The sequence below is a fragment of the Furipterus horrens genome, unplaced genomic scaffold (genome assembly GCF_987537825.1).
Source record: "Furipterus horrens unplaced genomic scaffold, mFurHor1.1.pri manual_scaffold_7, whole genome shotgun sequence".
NCBI lineage: Eukaryota > Metazoa > Chordata > Mammalia > Chiroptera > Furipteridae > Furipterus > Furipterus horrens.
Genome location: NW_028327177.1, coordinates 56634132 through 56653614, shown reverse-complemented (window position 1 = coordinate 56653614; position 19483 = coordinate 56634132). Strand labels below are relative to the sequence as shown.

General features: G+C 42.0%; 1 protein-coding gene across 3 annotated transcripts in view; it reads left to right on the top strand.

Annotated features, from left to right (window-relative positions):
* SPIDR (scaffold protein involved in DNA repair) overlaps positions 1-19483 on the top strand; it is a 396715-nt gene that overhangs the window by 117880 nt on the left and 259352 nt on the right. For all 3 annotated transcript variants that reach the window (XM_090283719.1, XM_090283718.1, XM_090283717.1), the window contains exon 4: positions 11429-11529. In XM_090283719.1, the coding sequence (XP_090139845.1) occupies positions 11429-11529 (101 nt within the window). The remainder of the gene's footprint in view (positions 1-11428; positions 11530-19483) is intronic.

Below are 19483 nucleotides of genomic sequence, written 5' to 3'. Positions count from 1 at the left end.
AAGTATTGAATTGTATAAAACAGTGTTTCCAGCGAAATGACTCATTCAGAACTGTCTTAGTCATCCCATTCATCCCTGATGAAAGAGTAAACAACCAGAGATTATCATTTCTTTTCCATGGTTATAGCCTTATAAAGAAAAAGCAGCTTTTCTAGGGGTTTGTGTAAAGTGTTGAAAACTTATTTTATGTATTTGAGTTTATTGAATATTGTACAATATATTTTGATGAAATGGATATAGTGTAAGTCTATAAATATTTGAATCCAAATCAGATATAAATTTTTAACTGACATTCACAAACACATGGGCAAAAAAATATCTTGTATTTTTTCTGAATATTGGTAATGAGTGTTCTGTCTTCAGAGCAAAACAGTGCACAACCCAATTAGCTCCCCAAGCAGTGCACACAAAAGGAGGTCTCTGTCAATGCAGAACTTACTGGAGCAAATTCTGCTTTTTGAGGTTAGCTTCTGCAGAGCAGCTCATTACACTGTGGTCAGTATTGCACACCTAGTCAGCCCCACTACCAGATGTGCCAACAGCAATCAAGACTCAGCTAGAAGAGGCAGACTTACATAAACCAAACAAGGGACAATCCTGTAGCATCCAGCTCAGGTGATCAGGGAGACTGAGCCACTGAGCACCACAGTACACCATACTACAGAAGGCCACCATACAAAGACTAGGAGACATAGCAGACATGCCTAGTATACCAAAACAAACACAGAGAGGAAGCCAGACTGGGGAGACAAACATGACCCAAATGAAAGAACAGGAGAAATCTTCAGGAAAAGAATTAGATAAAATGGAGGCAAGCAATTTGCCATATATAAAGTTCAACAATGTTTATAAGGAAGCTCAAGGAACTGAGTGGGAACTTCAACAACATAAAAAAGGACGCAGAAACCATAATGAAGAACCACTCAGAAATGAAGAATACACATAGCAGATTAGATGAAGCAGAAAATTAAATCAGCAATTTAGAAGACAGGTTAGCACAAAACACAATCAGAACAACAAAATTTGAAAATATGAGGAATTCAAAAAATACAGTTAAGACTAATGTAGATAAAAGTAAAATGAAAAATGAGGATAATTTAAGGGACTTCTGAGACAACAGCAAGCATAATTACATCTGCATCATAGGGCACCAAAAGAAGAAGAGAGAGAGTGAGTGATTGAGAAACCACTTGAAGAAACAATGACTAAAAAATTTCCTAGCCTGGTAAAGGAAGAAGAGAAGCACAAAGAGTCATAAACAAGATGAACCCAAAGAGGCCACGCACACATTATAATTAAAATGACAGAGTATAATGTAAAGGAGGGAATCCTAAAAGCAGCAAGAGAAAGGCAATTAGTTACCTACAAGCAAGCTCCCATAAGGCTATCAACTGATTTCTGAACAGAAACTTTTCAGACCCAAAGGGATTGTCATGAAATAGTCAAAGTGATGAAAAGTAAGGACCTACAATCAAGACTATTCTACCCAGCAAGGCTGTTATTTAAAATGGTGGGAGAAATAGAGAGTTTTCCAGACAAAAGAAAGCTAAACCAGTACTAGAGGAAATATTAAAGAGACTTCTTTAAGAAGAAAGAAAAAAAGTATAAATATAAATAACAAAATGGTAATCACTAACTATTAATAAGCATTTTAAATGTAAAAGGATTAAGTGCTCCAATCAAAAGATATAGGGTAGTTGAATGGATAAGAAAACAAGACCCATATATATGATGTTTACAAAAGACCCACTTCAGATTGAAAGATACTGGAAGTAAAGGGATGAAAAATGATATTTCACGGAATGGAATCCGGAGCCGGAGTCCCTAAGGCGGTTTGACGTTGTAGTCAACACCGGCAACTCCTGCGGTGCACCTGAAGCCAAGCTGTATTGACTCTGTCTTTCCCCTTGGATCCTTCAGCTGCGAAGAGAGGGGGTGTCTGCTGCATGGGCAACAGCTGACCCTCCATATCACCCTGCCCAGGCTTTGTAGCTTCACTGGAGAGGACACTCCAGCGTCATCGCAAGATGTCGACTTAACACGGGAGGAGACAGTTACCGGTTATAAGCTCATCCGATTGGCGAAGGAAACGAGCGCCAGGGGTCTCCTCTGACGGTGGGAGAGGTCATCGCACCTCACTGGACAGCTACCGCCCGCCTCAAGCTGGGCAGCCGCCAGCCAATTAGGTGCCGTCTCGCCATGGCTCACCTGCCCCACTGGGTGCGTGGGGATCAGAGAGGCGTCTCTTGAAAAGTGGGCCACAAAACACTTGCACCAGGCAATTCCAAGCAAACAAAAAGAAAGAAACCTCCAGCTCTTCGCCTCGCTAGCTGGAACATCAGGACCATGTGTCCCGGACTTACTGCAGACCTTCCGTGGATCAATGGTGCCAGGAAAACCGCCGTCATCGACAGGGAACTGGAACGACTAAACATCGACATTGCGGCTCTACAGGAGACCCGGTTGGCCGACAACGGAACTATCAGAGAAACCAACTACACCTTCTACTGGCAAGGGAAGTCTCCGGACCAACCAAGACAGCACGGTGTTGGGTTCGCTGTGAAGAACACGCTTGTTAACTCCATAGAGCCACCCACAGGAGGCACAGGGAGATTACTTACCCTCCGATTGTCAACAACTTTCGGCCCAGTCAGCATTCTTAGCGCGTATGCCCCAACCCTCTGCGCCACCACTGAAGAGAAAGAACAGTTCTACCATGCACTGGACGAAGCGTTATCCAAGATCCCCAGAAGTAACGCTCTTTATCTCCTTGGAGACTTCAACGCAAGAGTAGGAGCCGACCACATGGCCTGGCCCACCTGCCTTGGAAACTTTGGGAGAGGAAAGATCAATGAGAATGGTCAGCGACTGCTTGAGCTTTTGTGCCACCACGGCCTGTGCATGACAAACACATTCTTCAAGTGCAAAGAGATCCACCAGGTGTCATGGAGGCACCCCCGCTCCCGCCACTGGCACCAGCTTGACCTCGTCATCACCAGAAGAACGGATATTGGCAGCACCCTCCTCACCCGCAGCTACCACAGTGCAGACTGCGACACGGACCATGCCCTTGTGGTAAGCAAGGTGCGCATAATGCCGAAGAGGTTGCACCACTCCAAGATGAAGGGTCGCCCACGCATCAACACCAGTTGTGTCAGCAACCCAGTTAAGACCCAGCAATTCATCAACAGGATGGAAGATGCACTTGGCGAGGGAATGGCGGCAGATGACATTATCGAATCCATTTGGCCACGTCTCCGCGACGCCATATACAACTCCGCCATTATTGCTTACGGGAAGAAAGAGTGGAAGAACGCTGACTGGTACAAGGCTCACTGGGAAGAAATGGAACCCGTGATCGAGGCTAAGAGGAAGGCCCTACTGGCTTACAAGGCCACGCCCACTCCCAGTACACTTCAAGCTCTACGGGCTGCCAGGAGCAAAGTCCAGAAGACCGCCCGCCACTGTGCCAACACCTATTGGCTAAACCTGTGCAGAACCATCCAGGAAGCCGCCGATATAGGCAACGCACGAGGAATGTATGAGGGTATCAAGAAGGCAACAGGCCCAATCCCCTCCAAGATCGCCCCCCTTAAGTCCAAGACAGGTGAGGTCATCACTGACCAGGAACAGCAAATGCGGCGGTGGACCGAGCACTACCTCGAGCTGTACGCAACGAAGAACACCGTAACAGACACTGCTCTTAACGCCATCCCAGACCTACCAGTCATGGAGGAGCTAGACACCCCACCTACTGCGGCAGAGCTCAACAAAGCCATCGACCGCCTCGCTTGCGGGAAAGCACCAGGAAGCGACGGAATCCCTCCAGAAATCCTAAAGAGCGGGAAACCAGTCCTGCTACAGCCGCTCCACCATCTACTCTGTCGTTGCTGGAAGGAGGGTTACATCCCCCAGGATATGAGAGATGCCAACATTATCACCATGTACAAGAACAAAGGAGACCGCAGCGACTGCAACAACTACCGGGGCATCTCTCTCCTCAGCGTCGTCGGCAAAGTATTCGCCCGGGTCGCTCTTGCCCGCCTGCAGACCCTTGCTTCCCGCGTCTACCCAGAGTCCCAGTGTGGCTTCAGAGCTGGCCGATCAACAGTGGACATGATCTTCTCCCTACGCCAGCTGCAGGAGAAGTGTCACGAGCAGCATAAACCACTCTACCTCGCCTTTATCGACCTCACAAAGGCGTTTGATCTGGTCAGTCGAAGCGGACTCTTCAGCTTGCTACGGAAGATTGGCTGTCCACCACATCTGCTTGCTGTGGTCATGTCCTTTCACGACAACATGCACAGCACGGTGTCCTACAACGGCGCAACCTCTGAGGCCTTCCCAGTCAGCAGCGGAGTAAAGCAGGGCTGCGTCCTCACACCTACGCTGTTCGGAATCTTCTTCTCCATGCTCCTCCAATACGCCTTTAAGGACTGCAGCGAGGGTGTCTTCATTCACACCAGATCTGATGGCAAGCTCTACAACCTGGCCCGTCTACGAGCCAAGACCAAAGTCAAAGAGGTGCTCATCCGTGAGATGCTCTTTGCCGACGACGCAGCCTTGACATCACACTCCGAAGAGGGACTCCAGCAGCTAGTCACTTGCCTTTCCCACGCATGCAAGGAGTTCGGACTAGCCATCAGCCTGACGAAGACGAACGTTATGGCTCAAGGCACGGGGACTCCCTCATGCATCACCGTCGACGGATACACCCTGGAGGTTGTCAACGACTTCACTTACCTCGGGTCCACCATCTCGAGCTCTCTGTCAGTCGACTTGGAGGTCAACCGGAGAATTGCCAGGGCAGCCACAGTTATGGCCAGACTGAACCGGCGAGCGTGGAACAATTCCAGACTCACTGAGAAAACCAGACTGCGCATCTACCAAGCCTGCGTACTCAGCACTCTCCTCTATGGCAGCGAGACGTGGACCACCTACGCAAGGCACGAAAGGAAACTCAACAGCTTCCACATGAGGTGCCTGCGACGCGTCCTGCATGTCGCCTGGCAGGATAAGGTTCCCAACACCGAGGTGCTTAAGCGAGCCAACATGAGCAGTTTGCATGCAGTTCTTAGCGAGAGACGCCTCAGGTGGCTCGGCCATGTCAAAAGAATGGATGCAGGCCGTATCCCCAAAGACCTCCTCTACGGCGAGCTAGCAGAAGGCCAGAGGATGACAGGGCGCCCAAAACTGCGGTTCAAAGACATCTGCAAAAAGGATATGACACAATGCTCCATCAATCTCAACACATGGGAAGTTCAAGCAGACAACCGCCTAGCCTGGAGGCTCACGGTCAGACAAGGTACGTCACGCGCAGAGGCTGCGCGCAACGAGGAGGCGGTCCAGAAAAGATCGAGGCGGAAGCAGCGTCAACAGCAGCAACAACAGCCATCTGCCTTCACCTGTAACAAGTGCGGCAGGGATTGTCACTCCCGAGTCGGACTGCACAGCCATTCTCGGCGGTGCAGATAGACTCTCAAGAAGCTACGCCATCGTCTCTCGAGACGGACGGCTGCCGATGATGATGATGATGATGATGAATCCTTGTAAACATTTATGCACCCAACATAGGAGCACCTAAATATATAAAGCAAATAATTGATGTACATAAAGGCAGAGATAGACAGCACTACAGTCATAGTAGGGTGACATTAACACCCCAGTGATATCAATGGATAGATCTTTCAGGTAGAAAATTAACTAGGAAACAGCAGCCTCAAATTACATATTCCAGATGGATTTGATATTTTTAAAGCAGTTTATCCCAAGGCAAAGGAATTTACATTCTCTTCAAGTGTCCATGGAATATTTTGAGAATGGACCTCATGTTAGGCCACAAAACAAGTTGTTATAAATTTAGAAGATGGAAATATATCAGGCATTATGGTACTAAACAAGAAATCAATTACAAGAGAAAAAGAAAACCCTGAAAAACATGGAAAAACATGGAGACTAAATAACATGCTCCTAAACAATGAGTAGGTTAATATTGAGATCAAGGAAGAAAAAGATATCTTAGAACAAATGCAGATGAACACAGTGACTCATCATCTATGGGAGACAGAAAAGGCATTCCAAAGATGGAAATTTATAACAATACAGGCTTACCTCAAGAAACAAGAAAACTCTAAATACAGTCTTACCTTACACTTACAGGAACTAGAAAAAAGAACAACAAACCACAAAATTAGGAGAAGGAAGGAAATAATAAAGGTGAGAGCTAAAATAAATGACATAGTCTAAGAAACAGTAGAAAAGATCAGTGAAACCAAGAGCTGGTTCTTTGAAAAGAAAACAAAATAGATAAACCTTTAACCAGACTCAACAAGAAAAAAGAGAGAGAACCCAAATAAATTATAAAATCAGAAACAGAAGAGATGTGATAATTGACAATACAGAGATACAAAGGGTTGTATGAAATACTATGAACAATTATATGCCAACATTGGATAATCTTGGTGAAATGGAATGATTCCTAGAAACACAAAATCTCCCAAGACTGATTCAAGAAGAAGTAAAATCTAAATAGATGGAGTACTACCAAGATCATTGAATTAGTAATCAAAAAACTCCCCTGAAACACAAGTCTTGGACAGGATGATTTTATGGATGAATTTCACCAAATATTTAAAGAAAACTTAACACCCATCCATCTCAAACTAATCCAAAAAATTCAAAAGAAAGGAAGACTCCCAAGCTGACTACGGGATCAACTTATCCTGATTCCAAAATCAGACAAAGACATTACAAAGAAAGGAAATTGTAGTCCAATATCCTTGATGAACATAGATGCAAAAATTCTCAAAAAAAAATTAGCAAAAAGAATTGAGCTATATGTTAAAAATATCATACACCCTAAGTATGATTTGTTTGGGGGATGCCAGGATGGTTTATATCCATGAATTAATTGTGATAGACCACTTAAATAAAATGAAGGATAAAAATAATGTTACCATATAAATAGATGCAGAAAAGGCATTTGACAAAATCCAGCGTTTATGACAGTACCTCTCAGTAACATGGGAACAAAGGGAGCATAACTCAACCTAATAAAGGTTATATATTATAAACTCACAGCTAACATCATACTCATCTGTGTGTGTGTCTTGTTGCTATAGTAGATGGGATTTTTTTTTTTTTAGTTTCTATCTCTGATATTTTATTGTTGGTGTACAGAAATGCCTTCGATTTCTGAATATTGACTTTGTATCCTGCTATTTTACCAAATTCACTTATTAGGTCGAGTAGTTTTTTTGTGGAGTCTCTAGGGTTTTCTATTTACACTATCATGTCATCTGCAAATAATGACAGGTTTACTTTCTCTTTTCCAATTTGGATGCCTTTTATTTCTCTTTTCTGATTGCTGTGGCTAGAACTTCCAACACTATGTTGAATAGGAGTAGGGAGAGTGGACATCCTTGTCTTGTTCCTGACCTCAGGGGGAATGCTTTCAGTTTTTGTCCATTGACTATGATGTTGGCTTCAGGTTTCTTGTATACGGTATTTATCATGTTGAGATATGCTCCCCCTATTTTAATTTTGCTGAGCGTTTACATCATAAAGAGGTGTTGTACTTTTTCAAATGCCTTTTCATCATCTATTGATATGATCATGTGGTATTCGTCTTTCATTTTCTTTATGTATGTATTACGTTTACTGATTTGCGAATATTAAACTAGTCTTGCATCCCTGGGATGAATCCCACTTGATCGTGGTGTATGATCTTTCTAATGTATTGCTGGATCCTTTTTCCAATATTTTGTTGAGGTGTTTAGCATCTATGTTCATCAGCGATATTAGCCTATAGTTTTCTTTCTTTGTTGTGTCTTGACCTGGTTTTGGAAATAGTGTAATACTGGCTTCATAGAAAGAGTTTGGGAGTCTTCCCTCTTCTTGGATTTTTGGGAATAATCTGAGAAGGATAGGATTTAGTTCTTTCCTAAATGTTTTGTAAAATTCTCCTGTGAAGCCATCCAGTCTAGGGCTTTTGTGTCAGGAGTTTTTTTATTACTGCTTCAATTTCCCTAGTTGTTATTGGACTGTTCGGGCTTTCTGCTTCTTCTTGTTTTAGTTTTGGAAGATTGTATTTTTCCAGAAATTTGTCCATTTCATCTAGGCTGTCAAGTTTCTTGTGATACACTGGTTCGTAATAATTTCTCACAATCCTTTGTATTTCTGTTGTATCAGTTGTGATTGTTCCTTTTTCCTTTCTGATTTTATTCATTTGGGTCATCTCTCTTTGTTTCTTGGTGAGCCTTGTTAAAGGCTTGTCAATTTTGTTTATCTTTTCAATGAACCAGCTCTTGGTTTTATTGATCTTTTGAATTGCTTTTTTAGTCTCTATGTCATTTAATTCTGCTCTGATCTTGATGATTTCCTTTCTTCTACTTGCACTGGGCTTTGTTTTTTGTTCTTCCTCTAGCTCTTGTAGCTGTAGGGTTAGATTTTTTATTAGAGATTCTTCTATCCTTTTTAGGAAGGCCTGTATTGCTATGAACTTTCCTCTCAGGACTGCTTTCGCTGTATCCCTTAGGTTTTGGGTTGTTGTGTGTTCGTTATCATTTGTTTCCAGAAACTTTTTGATTTATTTCTTGATCTCATTGTTAACCCATTCATTATTTAATAGCATGTTATTCATTCTCCATGAGTTGGAACGTTTTTGAGTTTTTCCCTTTAAGTTGATTTCCAGTTTCAAGCCATTATGATCTGAGAAGATACTTGATATAATTTTAATTTTCTTGAATTTGTTGAGGCTTGTTTTGTTTCCTACCATGTGGTCTATCTTTGAAAATATTCCATGTGCACTTGAGAAGAATGTATATTTTGCTTCTTTTGGGTGAAAAGTTCTATATATATCAACTAAGTCCACTTGATCTAGAGTGTTGTTCAATGCCTCAATACCCTTGGTGTTTCTTTGCTTTGAAGAACTGTCCATTGTGACAATGGGGTGTTAAGTTCCCCTATTATGAGTGTGTTGCTGTCTATATCCTTTCTGAAGTCTTTCAAAGTTTTTCTTACATATTTGGGTGCTCCTATATTGGGTTCATAAATGTTTACAAGTATTATATCTTTGTGATGGATTTTTCCTTTAAGTTTATGAAATGTCCTCCTTCCTCTTTTTTTTATGGCTGTTGCTGTGAAATCTGTTTTTTCTGATATGAGTATTGCTACACCAATACTTGCTTGAAATATTTTTTCCATCCCTTCACTTTCAGTCTGTGTAGATCTTTTGCTTTAAGGTGTGTCCTTTGTAGACAGCGTATATGTGGGTCATGCTTTCTAATCCATTTAAGCTACCCTGTGTCTTTTCATTGGTGCATTTAATCCATTTACATTTAATGTTATTATCAATAGGTAGTTATTCATTGTCATTTTCCCCCTTTGTACTAGTGTTCCTCTCTGTCTCTCTTTGTTTCTTTATCTTCTTAAAGCATACCTTTTAACATCTCTTGCAATGCTGGTTTGGTGGAGATGTATTCTTTTAGCCTTCTTTTGTCTAGGAAGTTTCTTATTTCACCTTCCATTTTGAATGAGAACCTTGCTGGGTAGAGTATTCTTGGTTGTAGGCCTTTGTTTTTTATTGCTTAGAATATTTTTGCCATTCTCTTCTGGTTTGTAGTATTTATATTGAGAAATCTGATGCTAGCCTTATTGGAGCTCCCTTGTATGTTATTTGTTGTTTTCCTTTTGCTGATTTTAGGCTTCTCTCTTTGTCTTGGAATGTTGCAATTTTAATTATGATATGTCTTGAAGTGGGCCTGTTGGAGTTCATCTTCATTTGGACCCTCTGTGCTTCCTGGACATGCATGACTTTTTCTCTCTTCAAGTAAGGGAAGTTTTCTGTCATTAGTTTTTCAATCAGGTTTTCTATCCCTTGCTCCTCTTCTTCTCCTTCTGGTATTTCTATGATAGGGATATTATTACGTTTCATGTTGTCCTGCAGCTCTCTTAAAACCTCTTCATTCTTCTTCAGTCTTTTTTTATTTTGTTGCACTATCTGGGAATTTTTGTCTAAATTGTCCTCCAGCTCGCCGATCCGATCTTCTGCTTCCTCTAGCCTGCTTTTAATTCCTTCTGCGGAGTTCTTCAATTCAGAAATTGTATTCTTCATTTTCTCCTGGCTCTTGTTGATAGTTTCTGTGTCATTTTCAAGCTGGTGTAATTCTCAGTAAGTTCCTTATAATTTACCTGGAGTTCTTTGTAGTGTTTTTTTGAGCTCTCTGATCTCATTGAGCTTTCCTATAATACATGTTTTGAATTCCATGTCTGATAGTTTGCTTACCTCTGTTTCATTTAGCACTCTATCTGGGGATCCCTCCTTTCCTTTCGATGAGGGGGTTGTTTTCCCGTTTCTCCATTTTTGTGACTTCTTGTTTATTGCTGCTTCATAGATTGATCTGCACTTCCTGGATCTGCCCCTGGTGGCATCAGATTGTGTACCCATCTGGGCCTAGGCAGCCTGTTGGAGACTATCAGAGATCTGCATTTGTCTGTCTCCTCTAGTTGTTAATCTGTTCAATCTGTGATCAGCTGTTAGGCTTATAGACTGAGGGTGGGGCAGCTTAATTGCTGTAGGCAGGCCTTTTGCTTCCTCTCAGGTTGACCCCACTTGGAGGGGAATGGTCTGCCCGAAGCACAGGGAATGAGTCAGCACCAGGACCTGTTCAGCCACTCCCCTAGTTCTTCCTTCAAAGCCTCCGCGCCAAATTCTCCCCAAGCATCTCTAGTCCTCTGTGCCCTCCCTCTACTTGAGCCCAGGGTAAGTGGGTGCCAAAATATTTTTATACGTGATCCGCTTAAGAGCTCTATTTCTCCAGCTGTTTCTCTGAGGCTAGCAAAAAACCCTGTTGCTTTTTGGTTTTCACAGCTGGGTGCTATTTTACTTTCCACTCTGTTGCTGTAGGCTGGGAATCCCAGCTGGGGGTTTAGACCCTGCCCTTCTCCAGGGGACCCATGACTGCTGAGCTGTTTCTCAATTCCTTCAGCTGCCACCCATGGGACCCCTGCCAGCCCTTCAGCATCTCCGCACTTCCTATTGGTCATGTTGTGATGAAGCGGCTTTTTCTGTGTCTCCATGTTTATAAGACTTCTCTACAGCTGGTGTTTAGTTGGTTATTCCAGATGATTTCTCCACAATTAAGTTGTAAGTACAGATTGGTCGTGGGAGGAGGTTAGTGTAGCTTCCACTTACTCCTCTGCCATATTAGTAGCCCATATTTCTAAGATCAGAAAACTGAGCTCCCAAAAAATATTTATAAAGTGGATTACTGACCAAGGAGGATTGGGCCTTTAGGAAGAGAATATAATGTCAAGTTAAAATTTGAATATTTTATCTATTTGTCTCTATTTGAGGGTATGAAATACAAATGTTACAACTATTCTGAAGCTTTTAAATAAACTTAATACATTATGATTCATTAAACAGAGGCGGACTGGCAGAAAGACTAAACGCACTACAGAATCGAGAGAGATCTGCTATTTCTTTGTGGAGACATCGATGTGTTCCTTACCAGAAGACCCTGTCAGGTAAGGCTTTCACTGTCATCTGAGACTGTGGTTAAAAATATGCCAGTTAAAATTATTTTTACTTTAAAATATATGAAGTCGGTCATTACTATTTTCATGACTTTATTTTTCTCTAGGTGTCATATAGGTCTCAGAAATTGTTCCAGAAGATGGGCCCATTCATATAAGGTCTTAATGATTCCTCCCCATAGTTTTTCATAGTTCAGCAGAAGACTTATTACAGATCTGACTGGGAGCATTCTATATTAAACCTTTTTCTTGCTCTATTTAAGCCAGTAGCTTTCAGACTTTTGTGACTGTGACACATAGTAAGAAACATATGTTGTATCATCTCCCAATACATGTGACATTCACACAGACACACACAAAACACACAGCCCTTAAACTAATACTTCATCAACAACAATAACCTTAGTATGCTTGATATACTCTGCATTCAGTTTTATTTTTACCATAATCTTAGTTCCATTAAATTGACACAGGCTTTTCTAATGATTTTCAAGGTGCAGTTCAAAAGTCGCTACTACAAGCAAATGACCGAAACTTTTGTTTTTTAATAAGTTTTTTATTTTTTAAATATTTCACAAACCAAGAAGAGCTTTCTCTCCTAAGAGACAATGTTCTTTTCCATGGCGTCTTCCTGGATCATCTCTCCATTTGGAGTGAGGGAAGAGGTGTGTGGGTATGGTCATCTATTTTACATCTACTATTAATAATCATCTCTCCAAAGAAGGATATTTAATAATCAATACCCAAGATACAGAAACATCCTGAGTGGCCATCAGTAGGCAATTGGAAAAAGAAGTGGTACATATATACAATGCAATAGTACTTAGCCTTGAATAGGAGTTAAATCTTGCCATTTGTAACAACATGGACAGACCTGGTGGGTATTATGTCAAGTGAAATGAGTCAGAGAAAGATAAATACTGTATATTTTCACTATTATGTGGGATCTAAAAAAACAAAATAAACAAAAGAGACACAAACTGAATTGCCAGATGGAGGAGTGTTGGGTGGTCTGAGTGGAAAGACTGAGAGGATTAAGAGGTACAGATTGGCAATTACAAAATATTCGGGGCAGGGGGAATATAAAGTCGGTCGGCAGCCGTCCCTCTCGAGAGACGATGGTGTAGCTTCTTAAGAGTCTATCTGCACCGCCGAGAATGGCCGTGCAGTCCGACTGGGGAGTGACACGGTATCTGTCTCCTCCCGTGTTGAATCGACATCTTGCGATGACTCTGGAGTGTCCTCTCCAGTGAAGCTGAAGCTACAGAGCCTGGGCAGGGTGATATGGAGGGTCTGCTGTTGCCCATGCAGCAGACCCCCCTCTCTTCGCAGCTGAAGGATCCAAGGGAAAGGCGGAGTCAATACAGCTTGGCTTCAGGTGCGCCGCAGGAGTTGCCGGTGTTGACTACAACGTCGAACCGCCTTAGGGACTCCGGCTCCGGATTTTCTGTCGGGGTTTACTCCCTTAGCCTTTCCCCTGAAGAGGTATGCCGCAAGGCAGCGGAGGTTTTTTGGAATCAGAGTTTTCCTTCTCTGATGTGCCCTGACTGGAAGATCGAACCAGCGACACTTAGCTCGCAGGCCGACGCTCAATCCACTGAGCCAAACCAGCCAGGGCTGGGAATATAAAGTACAGCATAGGGAATATAGTTAATAATATTGTCATGACTGTGTATGGTACCAGCTGGTTACTAGACTTATGGGCATCACTTTGTGAATTCTGTAAATGTCTAAGTACTATGCTGTACACCTGGAACTAATATAGAAAAATATTAACTGTAAACTATACTTGAAAAAAGAACCAAATGAATATTTAGGGGGATGTAAAATACAGCTTAGGGAGATATAGTCAATAATACTGTAATAACTATGTGCCAGGTGGAGAGTAGAGTTACTGAGGGAGTCACATTATAAGTAATATGAATGTCTCACCACTGTGCTATTTACCTAAAATTATTATAATATTGAAGGTCAACTGTAATTGAAAATTTTTTAAAGATTTTATTTTATTTATTTTTAGAGAGAGGGAAAGGGAGGGAGAGAGGGAGAGAAATATTAATGTGTGGTTGCCTCTCATGTGCTTCTAACTGGGGACCTGGCCTACAACCCTGGCATGTGCCCTGACTGGAATCGAATCAGCGACCTTTTGGTTCACAGGTCAGTGCTCAATCCCCTGAGCCACACCAGCCAGGGATAATTGAAAATTAAAAAAAAAAAAAAAAAGTTGTCTGTCCAGGATGATACTTGAAATATATCTAGACTCATGGGTTATTTTTGCACATATTAGAGTGCAAAATAGAACTAGCGTTCTAGATAGAACACTCTACTAGTATTACACATTTCTTTGGAAGACTTTTGAACTTTTATCTCATTTATTATCTTAAAATCCTTTCCAGCTATATTTTAGCAACTGTCTTCTCTCTTTCATAGTTTTGTATTAGAGTATTATGACATAACACCTGATACTTATGACCCAAGGATAAGTTTCCTTTTTTATAAACCTATGAATTAGCCTATTTTTACATTCATTACTTTGTATCTTGTCATTTTTTATATCAAGGATTATAATATGAAGTAATCTTTCATAACTCATTTGATCAGTCACAAAGCCAAGCATACATAAAGATTGCCTAGTTGCATTATTCAAGGAAGTCAATAATATACTGACTTGAGCACAAAAAAGAACTTAATAGTATTCACAGATTGAAAGCCACAGGGAGAAAATCATGCTTCAAGCATGTTAGTTTTGAGAAGGTTGATAGATCTTCTCCATCTGGTAAATCCCAGCTTCAAGGCCAATTAAAATAATTTCTTTTCTAATATTTTACTAGAAATCCTGAAATGATTTTTGTTGATATGACTGAGACATGTATCCCTTCTTGAACTAATCACTAGTGGGTGGAATATAATACATAGCACTGTGGTAGCTATGAGGGTATCAAGAAGGCAACAGGCCCAATCCCCTCCAAGATCGCCCCCCTTAAGTCCAAGACAGGTGAGGTCATCACTGACCAGGAACAGCAAATGCGGCGGTGGACCGAGCACTACCTCGAGCTGTACGCAACGAAGAACACCGTAACAGACACTGCTCTTAACGCCATCCCAGACCTACCAGTCATGGAGGAGCTAGACACCCCACCTACTGCGGCAGAGCTCAACAAAGCCATCGACCGCCTCGCTTGCGGGAAAGCACCAGGAAGCGACGGAATCCCTCCAGAAATCCTAAAGAGCGGGAAACCAGTCCTGCTACAGCCGCTCCACCATCTACTCTGTCGCTGCTGGAAGGAGGGTTACATCCCCCAGGATATGAGAGATGCCAACATTATCACCATGTACAAGAACAAAGGAGACCGCAGCGACTGCAACAACTACCGGGGCATCTCTCTCCTCAGCGTCGTCGGCAAAGTATTCGCCCGGGTCGCTCTTGCCCGCCTGCAGACCCTTGCTTCCCGCGTCTACCCAGAGTCCCAGTGTGGCTTCAGAGCTGGCCGTTCAACAGTGGACATGATCTTCTCCCTACGCCAGCTGCAGGAGAAGTGTCACGAGCAGCATAAACCACTCTACCTCGCCTTTATCGACCTTACGAAGGCGTTTGATCTGGTCAGTCGAAGCGGTCTCTTCAGCTTGCTACGGAAGATTGGCTGTCCACCACATCTGCTTGCTGTGGTCATGTCCTTTCACGACAACATGCACAGCACGGTGTCCTACAACGGCGCAACCTCTGAGGCCTTCCCAGTCAGCAGCGGAGTAAAGCAGGGCTGCGTCCTCACACCTACGCTGTTCGGAATCTTCTTCTCCATGCTCCTCCAATACGCCTTTAAGGACTGCAGCGAGGGTGTCTTCATTCACACCAGATCTGATGGCAAGCTCTACAACCTGGCCCGTCTACGAGCCAAGACCAAAGTCAAAGAGGTGCTCATCCGTGAGATGCTCTTTGCCGACGACGCAGCCTTGACATCACACTCCGAAGAGGGACTCCAGCAGCTAGTCACTTGCCTTTCCCACGCATGCAAGGAGTTCGGACTAGCCATCAGCCTGACGAAGACGAACGTTATGGCTCAAGGCACAGGGACTCCCCCATGCATCACCGTCGACGGATACACCCTGGAGGTTGTCAACGACTTCACTTACCTCGGGTCCACCATCTCGAGCTCTCTGTCAGTCGACTTGGAGGTCAACCGGAGAATTGCCAGGGCAGCCACAGTTATGGCCAGACTGAACCGGCGAGCGTGGAACAATTCCAGACTCACTGAGAAAACCAGACTGCGCATCTACCAAGCCTGCGTACTCAGCACTCTCCTCTATGGCAGCGAGACGTGGACCACCTACGCAAGGCACGAAAGGAAACTCAACAGCTTCCACATGAGGTGCCTGCGACGCGTCCTGCATGTCGCCTGGCAGGATAAGGTCCCCAACACCGAGGTGCTGAAGCCAGCCAATATGAGCAGTTTGCATGCAGTTCTTAGCGAGAGACGCCTCAGGTGGCTCGGCCATGTCAAAAGAATGGATGCAGGCCGTATCCCCAAAGACCTCCTCTACGGCGAGCTAGCAGAAGGCCAGAGGATGACAGGGCGCCCAAAACTGCGGTTCAAAGACATCTGCAAAAAGGACATGACACAATGCTCCATCAATCTCAACACATGGGAAGTTCAAGCAGACGACCGCCTAGCCTGGAGGCTCGCGGTCAGGCAAGGTACGTCTGGTGCAGAGGCTGCGCGCAACGAGGAGGCTGTCCAGAAAAGATCGAGGCGGAAGCAGCGTCAACAGCAGCAACAACGGCCATCTGCCTTCACCTGTAACAAGTGCGGCAGGGATTGTCACTCCCGAGTCGGACTGCACAGCCATTCTCGGCGGTGCAGATAGACTCTCAAGAAGCTACGCCATCGTCTCTCGAGACGGACGGCAGCCGACGACTGTGGTAGCCCAATGCTTAACTCATAATCATTTTCCTTTTGACTTATTTAGTAAATATCAACTAGAACCTTTATGATTTTACAATATATTATTTCATTTTCACCTTCTAGTGATCTTTCACGTTCTTCAGTTTATAAATAAATAAATAAATAAATATATATATGCATGCATACTTGACCTATGAAATGTGAATGATCTTTACATGGAGTGATCACTTTTTTCCATAATCTATTTACCTTCACCTCTAAATTGTTTATTTTTAATCTTTGTGTCATCATTTTAAATTTAATTTGCAATTCTATATATTATAAATTTCTTTTGTTCTGTGTGAACCAGAAAAATATGATCTTGCGACTAAAATTCTCAGACTTGACTCCTTTTCCCGTTCTGCTTTTGCCAGCCCTCTTTGAAGTAATTATATAAATGTTAAGCTTGGATTTCTTTGAGACTGTGTATAAATATTTGAAATATTAGATTTCAGAGAGAATACTTTTATTTCTTAGTGATAGAGACCAGCTTTGTATTGAGAGGTTGAGGTAGGGTTGTGAACTATAGGATGGAAAAGACAGGATGGGAAGAAGGACAAGGGGAGGTATGATAACAGATGTGACGGGGATACTCATCTTTTTCATGGAGTTTTGCTACAGCACATTTAGAAGGCCAGAACATTGGAGGTAACATTTGTATACTACATTGGTGTTCATACCACACCCTCTTTTTCTCCTTCCAAAAAGGTAGAATGCTAAGTCTTGAGGGTCTGTGGAGATCTTCTAAACTCCTCATTGGTGTATTGAGTATATTGCCTACAGGAGGAAAGTGACTTGTCCTGGTTAAAGGAAGCTAAAGGAAGAAACAGAGCTAGATAGAATCCTAGTCTCCTGGTTGTCAGTGCCATGTGCTTTCAATAATAGCACATTGAAAATAATTTTTTTACTCCTTTACCAATTTCCTCTTGATAACACTATTATGCTCATAGTTGTAGCACATTTGGAGTTTGTCTGGCAGGAGCAATGCTGAGGGCTTACTATTGAATATGTATTAAGTCATTTAGTATTCAAAATAATCTTCTAAGATAGAGTTTTCTTTTCTTATTTTCCAGGTGAGGAAATAGTGGGTTAAAGATATGGTATAGATGAGTAAACTCATATTTGAAGTATCTCTCAAGTCCATGTTCCTATTCACTAATCTATACAGGTGTTCATTGGATTATTTGTTTGGGTTAGAGGAAGTTAGGATTAAGAAGGCAAGAAGTTAAAGCATCAGCAAAATTAGAAATATTAATATAAATATTAGTTTTCTTTGGAGACAAAATAGTCTTTCAATGTGTAAGTCTGTATTACATACTTGAGACAGCAATAATTGGAATTTCATAGGACATAGGGTTGCAAAGACTGTGTTAAGTGTGTATCTGTGTAGGTAGGATGCCATAAAAATCTTAACGATTTTGATAGGAAGATGGCAGATTATCTTCTTAATTATTCATATTAATGCATACTAGAAATCACTGTACATTATTGTCCTAGCTTCTCATTATAGTAAATTGACCAAATACTCAAACACAGAGTTAAGAGAGTATTTTCCTGAGGTTGAAATACAAAATACCAAGTACAACTGGGTATCTGAAATGAAGAGAGAAAAGATGTTCTTTTGTTTGGCTTATAACCACCAAATAACTTATTGGAATGTTCCTTAATAATTTTTCTTCTTAAGTTTGTGGACAAAGGGTTGTAATGATATTATGAGAAAAAAAAAAGACAACAACAAAATAAAATCAGAGGCAAAAATTAATTTATTAATTTGATATATGAATGATAGTATCTAGTAGATTTTTCTCTTAGAAATCTGAAGATTTTCAGAATTTGGGTTTTAGTTTTTAAAATTTATTTTGAATTATAATGGACATGCAATGTTTTGTTAATTTCATGTGTACAACACAGTGAATCTACATTTCTATATTTTACAAAGTGTTCACCACAATAAGTGTAACAACCATCTGTCACCATACATAGTTATTATGATATTATTGGCTCTATTCCCTGTATATCTGTCTACCTTATTTTATAGTGAGAAGTTTGTACTTCCTAATCCCCTTCCCCTTTTCCATCCAATCCCTTACCACCTTCCCCTCTGGCAACCATCTGTTTGTTCTCTGTATCTATGAATTTGTGTTTGTTTTCTTTTGTTTGCTCATTTGTTTTGTGTTTTAGACTCCACATATAAGTGAAATCATATGGTATTTTTCTTCCTCTGTCCTACCTACTTTACTTAACATAATACCCTATAGGTCAGCAGTTTCCACCCTTTTTGGCAATTCTTCCATGGATGGGGATGATTGAGGAGGTAGCAGTGGGAGATGGGAGGGACAGGAGTCAGGGCTCAGGCAGTAATGCCAGTGAAGCTTAGCTCACTCCCCTGCCACTCACCTGCTGTGCAGCCAGGTTCCTAACAGGCCACTGGAGCCAATACTGGTCCCCAGCCTGGGGGTTAGGGACCCCTGCTCTAGGTCCATCCATGTTGTAGCAAATGGTAAGATGTCATGCTGTATATGGCTGAGAAGTATTCCATTGTATATGTGGGGTGGGCAAGAGTGGGTTTACAGTTGTGAATATGTGAAATGGAGTTTAATCTTATATTATTATTTATTAATTAGTGTATTATTTTCCATATGAACATCTCTAAACCTACTTTTGCCCATCAGTGTATGTACCACATGTATTTTTTCCATTCATCTATTGATGGGTACCTCGGTTGTTTTCATATCTTGGTTATTGTAAATAATTCTGCAGTGAATATAGCAGTACATATATCTCCTTGAATTTGTTATTTTTATTTTTGGACAAATACCCAGAAGTTGAATTACTGGAGTACTATTTTTAATTTTGTGAGAAATTTCCATACTGTTCTACATAGTGGCTACACTAATTTACAGTTCCAACAGCAGTGCACAGTTTCTCTTTTCTGCACATCCTTGCCAACACTGTTGTCGTTTTAATAATGGCTATTCTGACAGGTGTGAGGTAGTATCTCATTG